The sequence below is a fragment of the Centruroides sculpturatus genome, unplaced genomic scaffold, assembly GCF_000671375.1.
Source record: "Centruroides sculpturatus isolate CEXI.00-Female unplaced genomic scaffold, Cexi_2.0 scaffold1460, whole genome shotgun sequence".
NCBI classification, from domain to species: Eukaryota; Metazoa; Arthropoda; class Arachnida; order Scorpiones; family Buthidae; genus Centruroides; species Centruroides sculpturatus.
The window spans coordinates 6,512-19,625 of record NW_019385750.1 but is presented as its reverse complement, the minus strand read 5'-3'; the positions used below and the strand labels follow the sequence as shown (position 1 = coordinate 19,625).

At 35.2% G+C, this 13,114-nt stretch overlaps 1 protein-coding gene across 1 annotated transcript in view; it reads right to left on the bottom strand.

Annotated features, from left to right (window-relative positions):
• Nucleotides 1-13,114, bottom strand: part of LOC111641772 (oocyte zinc finger protein XlCOF6-like) — a 30,198-nt gene that overhangs the window by 11,129 nt on the left and 5,955 nt on the right. The window contains exons 2-3 of the mRNA XM_023387990.1: nt 11,838-11,989; nt 2,449-2,512 (exon numbers count right to left, since the gene is read on the bottom strand). Coding sequence (XP_023243758.1) covers nt 2,449-2,461 — 13 coding nt within the window. The 5' untranslated portion in view covers nt 2,462-2,512; nt 11,838-11,989. The remainder of the gene's footprint in view (nt 1-2,448; nt 2,513-11,837; nt 11,990-13,114) is intronic.

Sequence of the window (13,114 nt, the reverse complement as noted above, 5' to 3'; positions counted from 1 at the left end):
TTACAAATATCGCATTTGAAAGGACGTTCTTCACTATGAGTTACTTGATGCATTTTTAGTTCCCCTTTCCTTTTAAAATCCTTATTACAAATATCGCATTTGTAAGGACGTTCTTCACTATGAGTTTCTTGATGAATTTTTACTTCTATTTTGCTTTTAAAACCCTTATTACAAATATCGCATTTGAAAGGACGTTCTTCATTATGTCGTGCTCCATGACGCAACAATAGGCATTTCCATCTAAATTGTTTTCCACATATTTTGCAGTCATGAACTTTGTGTATTCTCTTCTGTATCTCTAAACAGCTTTCACCATATTGAACGCGCTTACCACAAATGTCGTTTTTCCTCTGGATGTTAGATTTTTTACTATTTCTTAGAGATGACTTCACTCGATTTCCAAATGGCTGCAAACGTAAATTCATATGAGAGATTTCGTTTTTATTTTCAGTTTGGTGTTCTTTCATGTGTCTTCGCAAAAGAAATTGCCACAAAAACTTGTCATTGCAGATTGTGCAGAAAAATGGTTTTTTTCTGATATGACAGAACAGATGTGTTTCTAATATTCTCTTATTTGTAAATGTCTGTTTACATAATTCACACGTAAATTCTTGTTTAGAATAAAATGCGAACATCAGCTTGAAATATTTTCTTTTAATCTTATCATGAATTTTATTCCATTTTCTATTCGAAGGAACGTTCCTCTTTGTTCTGATATTATATTTAAAACTTTTTTCTTTTTCTGAATTTTGGTGAATATCGAATTCGTGAATGTGCTCTTCCTCCTGAACTGAAAGTTTAAAAAATAAAACATAATGTAGTATCTATTATATTTCAATAAACAACATAGTTTCAGTGTTAAAATAGTGCTGTAGCATTAAAATTCGTAAAGTATACCTATGTATTTCATTTAAAAGCAAAGCATCATTTGTTGTCTGCACTAAAAAATAAAAAATTTTACATTTACAATCATAAACTGAATGATTCAGCTTTAGTTTCTTTAGCAGACTTTTAGATGAGTGTGTAAAATTGTTTCACTTTATCTGTTTTTGTTTATATTATTTGTGTAGTTTGTTCCAGTGGTTATCATAGAAACGTGAAAGAAATTGTATGCTTTTAGAGAGGAAAAGAAATCATTAGTGTAAAAGAAAAAGTACCACAGCAAAAGTCTATGGTTTATATCAATAAATAAAAAGGCAAAATCAGAGGATTTCTGTGATTTTATTTTTTAAATCAAAATACCATAATTTGAGTGTATGTCCTGTTGATGTGTACAACGTTTTCAAGAATAATAGCAACATCCTTTTTAACACGTTGCTAATATATACTTATTTATGTCATTAAATTACTTATATAGCCCTCGTTTACTTCGTTTCAATACATTTTCTTTATTATTTTACCGGATTCACGAACAAAGCAAGATGACATAAATTATTAAATCACAACTCATGAGTTATTATTTAATAATTCTGATTATCCTAAGAGATTTTTATTAATTTCAAAAGTTATATTAATACGTTGTAGCAGGTTACGTATAATTCTGAAAGATCTGATCCCAGTTAAATGTTTGACAATTGAATCTTGAATGTAGTTCTTCAGCTACCCTCTGAATAATCTATACTAATATATAAAGAGGTAATGTTTGTATGTATGTAAGTTTCGTTGCAGCAGGTAATCTCCGAAACTACTCATCCGATTTCAAAAATTCTTTCACCAATATTTAAAATGGAACCTCAGGGTGGACATAGGCTGTGTATTATTCCGTTAAAAATTCATATAAATTAAAATATATAATCTAGGTTAAGGCTTTTATGTCAAACAGATGGCGCTACGAGCACGACGCCCTAAGTTTGCTTTTCTGCGAGGCATTACGCTTTTCTGTGAAAATAAACTAAAGTGGATCATCTTCTATCTATTTATATAAATAAAAATGTAATGTTCGTTTGTTCCTACCGATTCCTTTCAAATTTTGATACAACGCTGCATTCGAATACGCACGTATTTTTATATAATATACGTGTCGAAATTTCCCGCACTGGGGGGAGATGGACAGGATTAAGGCTTACAGTAAAGAACTCTGCTTCTATTTATACTATTTAAGATGCGGTTTTTTGCGTTTTTGATTGAGTTTTAATAGGGTAAGTCAACAGAATGTACACTAAGAAGGAATTTTTCGATATTTCCCCACGGGGAGAGGGACAGAATTAAGGCTTTCCGTGAAGAACTTGACTTCTATTATATTATTTTGGATGCGGGTTTTTGCGTTTTTGATTGCGTTTTAATCAGGTACGTTAATAGAATGTACACTAAGAAAAAATTTTTCGTAAAATCCCCCCCACAGGGAAAGTGTTATACATTTATAATAGATACATTTTGAACCACAACAACGCGTTGCGGGGTCTGCTAGTATTAACATAAAAAGTCTGAACTAAGTAACATGTTACTTACTTTGGATGTTCATTTCATCCCAGTTAAAGTTTCCGTCCACAGTGCAGAATTCATTGTTGACAGGCTAAACAATATGCAAACAATACATTACAATCACGAATAATCATTTATAATATATAAACAAGTAACGAGTTGCTCAACTTTCCCGGCAACGTTTTAAAATTTTGGTGGCGCTGTCTGTAATAAAACGTTTTTTAAATAATATATGATCTTTTTAACTATTATAGAAAGGCAAATAATTAACTTTTGAACGTAGGGACGAGTTTAATATAAAAAAGTTAAATACGAATAGTGAGTAAAATTATGATTAATTTCGACCCTACTAAAGATACACATGACCCCTTTCACTATCCTTCCACCCTATTCATTTTTATACAGCAAAATTTAATAGCTGAATTTCCCTAATAATCAAACTTTCCAGCAAAATTTAAAAAATTTTCGACAAAAAGAGCAGGAGTTATTAAGTTTCAAACAGGATGAAGAAAATCATGCACCCTCACAGACTAACATCGATACATACAGATAGATAGATAGATATTTTATTGTAACCTAATGGAGTACAGTAAAGACTGGGTGCCACATTGTAGTCTTTACTGTACATAAAAGTACATGGATACATCATATGAATGAAATGATATAAATTAAAAAAATAATAATAATAATTACAATAAAGAGAAAATTATTTACAAATACGTATATACAATGTAATGTAAGCAAAATAAAAACAAGTGTGATATAAAATATACAGAATTAAAGTTTTGATATATTGGTACATGAAATACAAGGATTGCAAATACAAATAAGCGTGGATATGTAAATTTAACGTACAATATCAAGAGGAATTAAGTAATTAAAGTAACACAACATAATAGAGAAAAGTAATTATATTTCTATACAGAGTAAATAAATATACACGAGTTTACACAGGGGTAAAGGAAATCCGTACAATGCACTGAGGACATGGTTACAGGTTAGGTGCATGTGACGACAACATTGCAGAAGACAGATGTAGGTGAATGGCCTGCAGGCATGTGAGGCAGTTAGATGTAAGCAGTTACTTTTTTTTTTTCATTGGATGGTCATCATTTCCCCTCTCGGGAATCAGCTTCATCCTTGTCCCACATAAGTATTAGAAAAAATAAAAGATATTTATTACATGCAATACAAACAATCGTAAATACAATGAGAAATAGAGATAAAATTTAAAAACTATTTACAGTGTTTATGTCTGATTTTACATAAAATTACCGACAGCTCGTCGGTTTGCTGGATGGGTGGGGGTAACTCCCCGATTCTTACATAAAAATCTTCTTTGCGAAGATCCGAAGGTTATTGCAGATGTCTTTATGTCGAATCAAGGTATATAAATCAGCATTGGTGTTATGATGTTGCTGATGTAACAGAGTGAGTTGAAGTCTTGGTTCTTCAAATTAACTACATGTGTAAAACAGGTGTTCCAAATCCTGTACCTCGTTATTGCAGTCAAATTCGGCCTTCCGTTCTTTACCAATTCTTTTTAAATAGGATTTACAGTTGCAGTAGCCGAAGTATAGCTGGCTGTAGATGTAGTCTATTGGTAGCCATTTCAATTCTTTCATTCTCTCTTCAACGCACGGGAGGAGCCAAAAAGTGTTCCTACCCTTTGTGGAGTTAGTCCATCGATCTTGCCATTTGTTATATATCTCACTTCTTAGTTGATTTTTGATACCAGAGATTAGAATCTTGTCATAATTTACTTCTGGAAGAAGGGTGGCCTCTTTTGCAAGATGATTAAAAGTAAGTTTTAGTTTAAAGCCCAGCCTTTGGATCTCATCCAGAGTTTGTTCTCCAATGGTCTCGAGTTCTTTCCTTGAGTTAGCGCCATATATTATAACTGTGTCTTCGGCGTATGCCACTTCGACAATGCCGGGACCTTTGTCTACTCGAAGAAAGTGGTCAAATACCAGGTTCCAAAACAGTGACTCTGAGTTGGAGCCTTGGGGACACTCCTTGTTTAATCCTTTAGTAATGTTAGCTCCATTTGTATTATATACTACCCTACGGTCGTTCAGGTAGTCTTTAACGATATAATATAAGTTTATTGGGATAAGCTTCACGCAGCGATAGCAGGACCAGGGGCCACCAAGCATGGTCGAAGGCCCCTTTTATGTCCAGACTTAACCCGCAGCAGTATTTGTACTGAGCAAGTTTTCCATATATACTGTTTACCACTTTACAGATGGTGTCTTCCGTGCCCCTATTAGGGAGAAACCCATACTGTTTATCACAGAAAATTGTTGGTGATTATATGTGCCATGATCCTCTGGCTGACCAGGTAGTCCAGCACCTTCCCCATAAGGAGTAGTAAACTAATTGGCCTATAGCTCTTGGCAATGCTTTTGTCCATATCTTCCCCTTTTGGGATGATAACAAGTTTAGTTACCTTCCATGGGTATGGAAAAACCTGATGGCGGAGACAAAGGTTATACATCTCAGTGAGATACTCTGGGTCAGTTTCTCAAAGTTTATGCACGATTTCCACTACAATCCCATCGGGCCCTGGAGCTTTCCCTAGCCTGAGCCTGTAAATGGCATTTTCTACTTCATCCTTTGTGAATTCGGGTTCCACAGTATTACTATAGACTTTTTCACCTTCTTGCTTTATTCTTCGTTGTATTTGTGTGTCTTGTTCCACATAGTCAGTGGGGAAAAAAGTATTCATGAGGCTTTCGATGGTTTCCTCAATCCCTGTGGTGTAATTATCTCCGTCCTGCACCGTAGTCAGAAAGGTGAGGAGCTTAAGCTTCCCCGCACACGCCTTATATAGGAAGCCCCAAGGATTCGAGTTGCTTTCGCTGCAGAAATTCCTCCAGGACTGAAGCTTCTTGATTTTAATTAGGTTTTTGTACTCTACTTTTTTCAAGGTATTTTTTTTTCTTTTCTCGTCTGCTTTGATTGTTTCTTGTTCTTTGATACCGCCTTCTCAGGCGATTACTATTTCTTCTCATTTCTGGTAGTTCACTGGTCCACCAGGGCACTGGGGTACGACCATACTTTTTCCTTGGAATGGTTTCCTTGCAAATAGCGAGGAGTGAATTTTGGAGATGGGAGATGGTTTGCTCAACCTCAAATCTATCCTTACTACTGTTCAAAGTATCATGATTCAAATTTTCTTTCAATCTGGTTTGGAAGAGGGGCCAATTGGCCCTACGGATTGCAAAGTATGGGCACTGAGTGCCATCTCCTTTTACACTACAGCCAATATTGATGAAGATATAACTATGGTCGCTAAGGCTGCAGCGTGTGGAAACTTACCACAAGTGGACTAGCCTCAAAGCAGCACTATTGCATATTGTCAAATCAATCCAACATTGCCCTATTAGGGCATCGAAAGTTCGCAAAGAGTCTGGCTTATTCACAATATGGAGATCGTTAGCGTTAATAAATTCAAATATTTGTTCTGCCCTGCTATCGTTGTCCGGATCGCCCCACAGTTCAGAGTGGGCGTTAAAGTCACCGCCTATTATGATGTTTTTTCCGTGATATTGCTTTTTCAGTCCTTCCAATCCGGACAGGACCGGATTCAAGTCGTTAGTTATCGGACAGTAAGCACTGACCAGTAAATAGTTCTTTTCACCGTTGCCTACCTCTAGGCACGTGATATATTTGTTGCTTACCTCGTTGTGGAAAAGCACGGGAATACTGGGGTTGTTCACTATGGCAATCGTAGAAGGACAAAAGTCTTTAAGGTCCTGTAACCAGTCCTAAAACAAGCAGGCACTCCCCATAGACAGTAAAGTTCCTGAACAAGAGCAATGTCTGTACTCTCAAGAGTCTTGCAGAGAGCAGAAGTGCCACTAATTGAACGTTGTACGTTAACTTGTACTAGTTTTATCAAGTTTCTTTTATCACTATTGGTAGGACTACTGTCCTAAATCAGTTTTTGCTATCAGCATTTTTCTAATCTTTTGTATGAGCGGGCATTTCTTTGAACACGCATTGTGATTTCTATCTTTTAGTTCTTCACGCCTACAGTTTGCACAAACTGCTCTGTCTTTTTGTTGGCAGTCTCTGTACTTATGGTTTTGGGCACACTGGCTACACGTTTGGCCTTTTTCTTTGCAATCTTTGGCGAAGTGTCTAATGGACAGCATTGGAAACACTGCGTTACTGACAGATAGTCCTCAACACTTCATCTGGACCATCCCAGGTTTACTTTCTTGATTGACAGTATTAGGTTTTTAATTTGTGGGTTGACTTCTAGCACCCAGTTTGTGGTGTTTTTATCCCTATTTCCGAATTGAAATTTTACTTCGAATTGCCTGCAGAACTCCTCTGCTATCATGGTCGAGTTTATTATTTCATTCTGGTCATACAAGTATTCTTGTAATTCTTCCCTTGGCAGATCCGTTCCTACCCCATAGATGACCAGTCTGGGTCTCCTTTTACAAAGTTCCCTAGTTTTAAAGCTTGTGTTTGTTTCGATGGTTTCCCTTAACTTTTTCTTTTCTTCAGCCGTTGCTACCTCTATGGCGATCCCTGCGCGCCTCAGTTTTCTGACAGTGTTGTATTCCTATGCCCATTTGTCTTGGGTAAACACATTTTTTCAATTTTCCTTTAGTTTTCCCTGGGTCTTTATTATCTACTTCTGGATCGACGAGTAGAACTTCCTTATTTGGTTTCGGATTTCTTCTTGCTACAACTTGAGCAAAGGTCGGCCCGGATTTCCTTTTAGTTTCGAGTATTTTCTCTAATCTGTTACTTAACTTGCCCACAGCAGCTTGCAGTGGGTCGGTTTTCTGTTCGGTGATTAATTCGATTATCTTGTCGATTTGTCCGCACACAAACTTAATGTGATTTTCAGCTCCAAGCTTACACCAGCTGTTGGCCATCATGTATAACCTAACTTCTTCGCGGATCCCTTCCGCTGTTTTTAGTCGCTCATCCTTGAGCAAAACGTCCATATCGCACTGTGACAACACCTCGTCGACCGAATCAGAGATGTGGGGCCGTTTGGCCGAAATAGTCCTGAAGAGGACTGTATAGCCTATAAAAGCTTTGCAGTAGTCGTTTGGTTTCGCCCTTTCGGGCTACTTATGGGCAGGACCACGAGAAGGTACGACCCTGCTTCTCCTTGGATCAGTAATAACCGCAATTAAACTAAAGCAAGACAATAAACGCCAGCTTAATCGCCTAAAAAGACAGTCTAAAGGCTCACAAATCACAATACTGTACTAATCAAGTGGGGCACCCTGCCCTGTAAGCAGTGACAGTGGTACGATCAAAGTAGTTGTTTATGAGCACAAGAATAGCGAGGTAAGAGTCTTGGTCGTTGAAAAAACTGTAGCAGTCACTAGGACAGCAGTACACGTGTTACAATGGTGGACCTTAAATAGTGTTCTCCAGCTCCAGTATGGGACAGTCGAAGATGTACTAGTACCACAGAGGGAGCAGTTAGAGCTACGAACGTTGACAAATCTGGCCAAGTATGACTGAAATCTACCATGGCCGGTGAGAAACTGGCTGTTGCGGTGACCTGGAATGTACCATTTATTAAGGAGAAAACTCTCAATGTTTGAAATGAATCTGTGTGTAACTGGTGGTTATGATTGTCCCATTCCTGTTGCCAAGTCACAAAAAGGTCCTTCCATAGTAGGTTTTTGACAGTGTTGCTGTTAAATTTATTATAGGCGACTGGAAGGTTAGGGTCATCACTAGCAGATTTGGCCAAGGCATCAGCATGCTCATTACCAAGCGTGCCCTGATAAGCACGTGTCCAGTAGATGAAGAAAAGATTACAGGAATTGTTGATAGTGTCCTGTATGTCTGTGGAGATGGGATGACAGGAATGGTTTTTTATGAGGAAGATTGAAGATGCACTGTCCGAGATGATGGCCACTGATTTGCCTGCAAATTTGGAGACAGACCAGGCCACAGCCGACCTCATGGCAAACATCTCGGCTTGGAAAACAGTACAGTGATCGTCCAACCTGTGCTGACCAGAGGCGATCTTATCATTGTTGTGGAAGGCAACAAAGGCACTGCCTACACTGAAATATGCTTTGGATCCATTAGTAAAGATTTCTGTATCCACATCATCAGGTTGGCAGAAGTTGATCTTATTAGGAGTGGCTGGGTGCTTGGTTAAAGCATACTGAACGTTGCATTCAAGATCCTGAGTTTCGATAATTTGATTATTGATGCAGGTAGCCTTACCCCACTTAAGATGCCAGAGCTTAGTGTTAGTGTTATAGTCAATTAGATGATTAATCGGTGCTTTTTTGGCCAAAATCTGGAGGGAAATGTTTGGGATCATTGTGTAGTTATATGCAGATAAAACCCACGATTTTTTTTTTGCATTTTCGACGTTTGAAGGTGTTCTAAGTTTAGAAATGTTGGCGAGTCATTTTTTGACCGATCGCCATTATTTTCCCCTTATATATTATAGTAGGAAAAGTAATATGAAAGTCATTACAAATTTAGACATTACAAATCAATATTCTGTAATTTTATATACAATCGACCCCTCTATAAGATCATAGATACGTTCCATTCTTTAGGAATCCGATTTCTTACGAGACCTTCCAATCACAGCCCGACACGTGTCAAGTTTACGGACTACGGCTGTTTGAAAGGTTTTCTTCCATAAAATTAATCGATTCTAGACTAATCCGACTCAACATTTCCAAAATACGTATATTTTTTTGGGAATAATCTGTATAAACTACGCTATAAACAAAAAATTGTAGGATTACTTACCGAGTGTGCACCATTCGACAACCCCATTGCTAAAGCTTGTTTTCGTCGCGAAGCAGCACACCAAACCACGGCCGATTTCTGATAACTTATTTTTCTGCGAAAACTTCGTTGAACTTCGGAGACATCATTAATATAAATAATTTTAATCGCCGTTGAATAAGAAATGTTTCTTTCACAAGAAATGTATAAAATTACAGTACTGTATTAGACTTACGGTACCTAATTTACATACTGACAGACGATAGTTAGCGTAAAAATCTCCGTAGCGTGGCGCCACGCTAGACGGCGGAAATTATATATTTAATTATAACAAAGTTAAAATAAGTTAATATATAATTATATATACAGTACCTAATTTATATATAATTTATATAATACTGTCCAGACAATAGAAATCTCTCCGTAGCGTGGCGCTACGGACGGCGGGAAAGTAGTTCGGCTGCCCGATGACGTTTTACGTAATTATAGGAGTTTTTACCTTTTTTTACGGATACCGTCACAATTTTTTCGCGGTTTTATAGGAATCGTAATTATAGGGGGTCGACTGTATAACCTACATATTAGAAAATTGCATTAAAGTTAATTATGTTTTGAAAATTTTATACAAATTACTTAGTCTTTTGGGGAAATTAACAAAATAACAAGCGAGACTATTCACTTTTTATCTTGTCCATTGATAAAGACATTACTAATGAAGTACACTGATTTTACTACAGATCTATGTTATTTATAAAATAATTTAGCCCAGTGAAAGCCAGGAGAATATTTCTGTAAGAAAAGATTTTTATACCTATTGTATTTTACAATACGTTGTAAAACTGTTTTGATCATTTTATTACATTACAGAGGTTGCAGCCGAAGTTCAAACTTTAAACTTGTACGGCAAGCAGAAATACACGTTTGACATTTCAACTCCAAATAAAACACGTTGCGCCAACGTCGAGCACTGATTCATGGGATATTGTCGAAAAATGGCGAAAACATTTAAGAACGGCGAAAGTTACCAAAGAACGTAAAAATAACAAATTACATTATTTTTAAATATTCAGAAAATGTTTAATATCACTAAATAATTATTTTTGACTTTAATTAGCGTCGTGTCTCCTACCGTACGATATAATAATAGGACAATTTGCCTGTTCTCATGACATACTTTTCTTGAAGGAAGTACTGTACTGGCTTATATAAATCCGAAAGCAGCAGGGAAATTAGTTTTAAAAATTTACAAATGTAATGCTGTTAATGGTAGATGATGCCGTGAAAGAAAATCCTACTTCTACAGTATTGCGATAAACTATTATCAACACAAATATATAAAAATTCAATAAGCACTTCATTCACATAACTTGAAAAACAATTGAATAATTATATAATTTATGGATTAAAATCGTCTGTTTCTTCACAATGTCGTTCACAAATGCTGAAAAGTAAATCCTACTTCTACAGTATTGCGATAAGCTATTATCAACACAAATATATAAAAATTCAATAAGCACTTCATTCACATAACTTGAAAAACAATTGAATAATTATATAATTTATAAATTAAAACCCTCTGTTTCTTTACAATGTCGTTCACAAATGCTTAAATAATCATTATTTTAATAAAATACGTCGTAAATTCAACCCAAACACAAAGAAAACGAGAACGTTTAAGCCGAACTTTTACTTGCCACGTTCGACGTTCAAAACGCCATTGTCCTGAATCATTATGCTGAACATTATATTATATTATTCAATAAAATAAACCTATTATATTGAAGATTAAAAAACGAAATTTAGTACTGTACATTGTGTATAAGTGGCATTAATGCTAGTAAATTTTGGTAATAAAACATCAAGAGGTGAAAAGATGGAAGATGGTCACGTTTAAAATTTCGAGTGGGATCTGACTTCATGAAAATTTTATTTGTTGTTAGCATCTACAATTCTTTGTGAAATGCATTTCTACCATTAAAATTAAGCATTTCTTCATTTTATAATAATTAAAATTATACAGAGTTTATATAAGATATGGCGCCAAAGACAATTTTATTTATTTTTTATGATTAATAATATAAATGTTATTTTTTAAATAAAATCACTTAACTGCCAAGAAACTTACGCAACTCGTTGCTAGATTTTTTCTATATATACAGTTAAAACGCACGATTTTTTGCATTTTCGACGTTTGAAGGTGTTCTAAGTTTAGAAATGTTGGCGAGTCATTTTTTGACCGATCGCCATTATTTTCCCCTTATATATTATAGTAGGAAAAGTAATATGAAAGTCATTACAAATTTAGACATTACAAATCAATATTCTGTAATTTTATATACAATCGACCCCTCTATAAGATCATAGATACGTTCCATTCTTTAGGAATCCGATTTCTTACGAGACCTTCCAATCACAGCCCGACACGTGTCAAGTTTACGGACTACGGCTGTTTGAAAGGTTTTCTTCCATAAAATTAATCGATTCTAGACTAATCCGACTCAACATTTCCAAAATACGTATATTTTTTTGGGAATAATCTGTATAAACTACGCTATAAACAAAAAATTGTAGGATTACTTACCGAGTGTNTTAAGCTACGTTTTCAACCATTCGAAAACCTAAGTTAACATTGAAATTTCACTGTAAAATATCTCGAAATTTGTATTACTTACAAATACGTTTTCATTATCATCTAGGAGATGAACATCTTCTTTATAATCTTCAGTTTTTACTTCAATTTTCAATTTTTTCAAATCAACTTTACATTCTGATTTTATTCCATGTTTTACATCACAATTCTCCTTTATTTCTTCTTTCTTGATATCTGTAGTAGAATTTACAAAGTTTTTGTATTAAAAGATTCTAAGAAAATCTTGAAATATAAAATAAAACTGAGCATATTTTCAATAATTAACATAACAGTGTTAAATAACATTTTTCACTACATCATTTATTTCTGATTACAAGCCGAAAACTAACCATGAGTCACGGCGAATTAGTGTGATGTGTGATACAAATTATAATATGTACGATTAGAAACTTCTTTTCGTTATTAAATAGATCAGCAACGAGTGCTTAACTTTTCCGGAAACATTTAAAACTACGTGTGGCACCATATTTTATAATATTTTGTTTAAAATAATTTTATATTTATAAGTACTGTATTATTAAATTTAAAAAAGCTTGATTTTGAGATTTTGAGGATAAAAATAAATTTTATAAAAAATTGTAAATTAAAAAATAAGTAAACTTGTCATATATCCGGCCCTACTGAAGATACACACGACCCAAATTTACAATTTAATCTCGTAGATGTAATATATCACAAAGAAGTTATGTTAATCAAAGTTCGATATTCCTGTGTTTTTCCATTTCTGGACATTCTGACTTTCCATTAGCACAAAAATATAAATTACCTTACAAAATTCTATTTGTCGACGTTGAAAACTTTACGTCTGAAAATTCAGGCGTACAGTAAGACCCCGCATAACGCTGATTTGATATAACGCGGTCTTCTCGATGCCTAAAAAAGCTCAGAATTTACGCTGATTTAAATTATCGCGGCATTTCATTAATTCGTATATAATACGATTACTTGCAAACACAAACCAATCGGCAAAAGGTGGCAAAAAAATGTACTTTAAATCTATGTTTGTTTAGTACAATTTTGGAAAAATATAACATCATGGATGCCATAGGAAATATTGACTTTGCTTGGCAAGAATTAACTGATAAATGCACGAACGAAGTGTGGAAGAAGTTATTGCTGAAGGTATCCAAGAATTCTCAACAAGAAGAGCGTATCGTTAGGTTGACCAAACTTCAACCTAATCGATATAGCAGGACTAGGAGATATAGACGAACAGGATATTGAGGAGTTACAGCAGATTTCTGCTTAGAGCCTTACCAGCGACGACCTTCAGGAACTGGCAGAACATGGAATTCATGT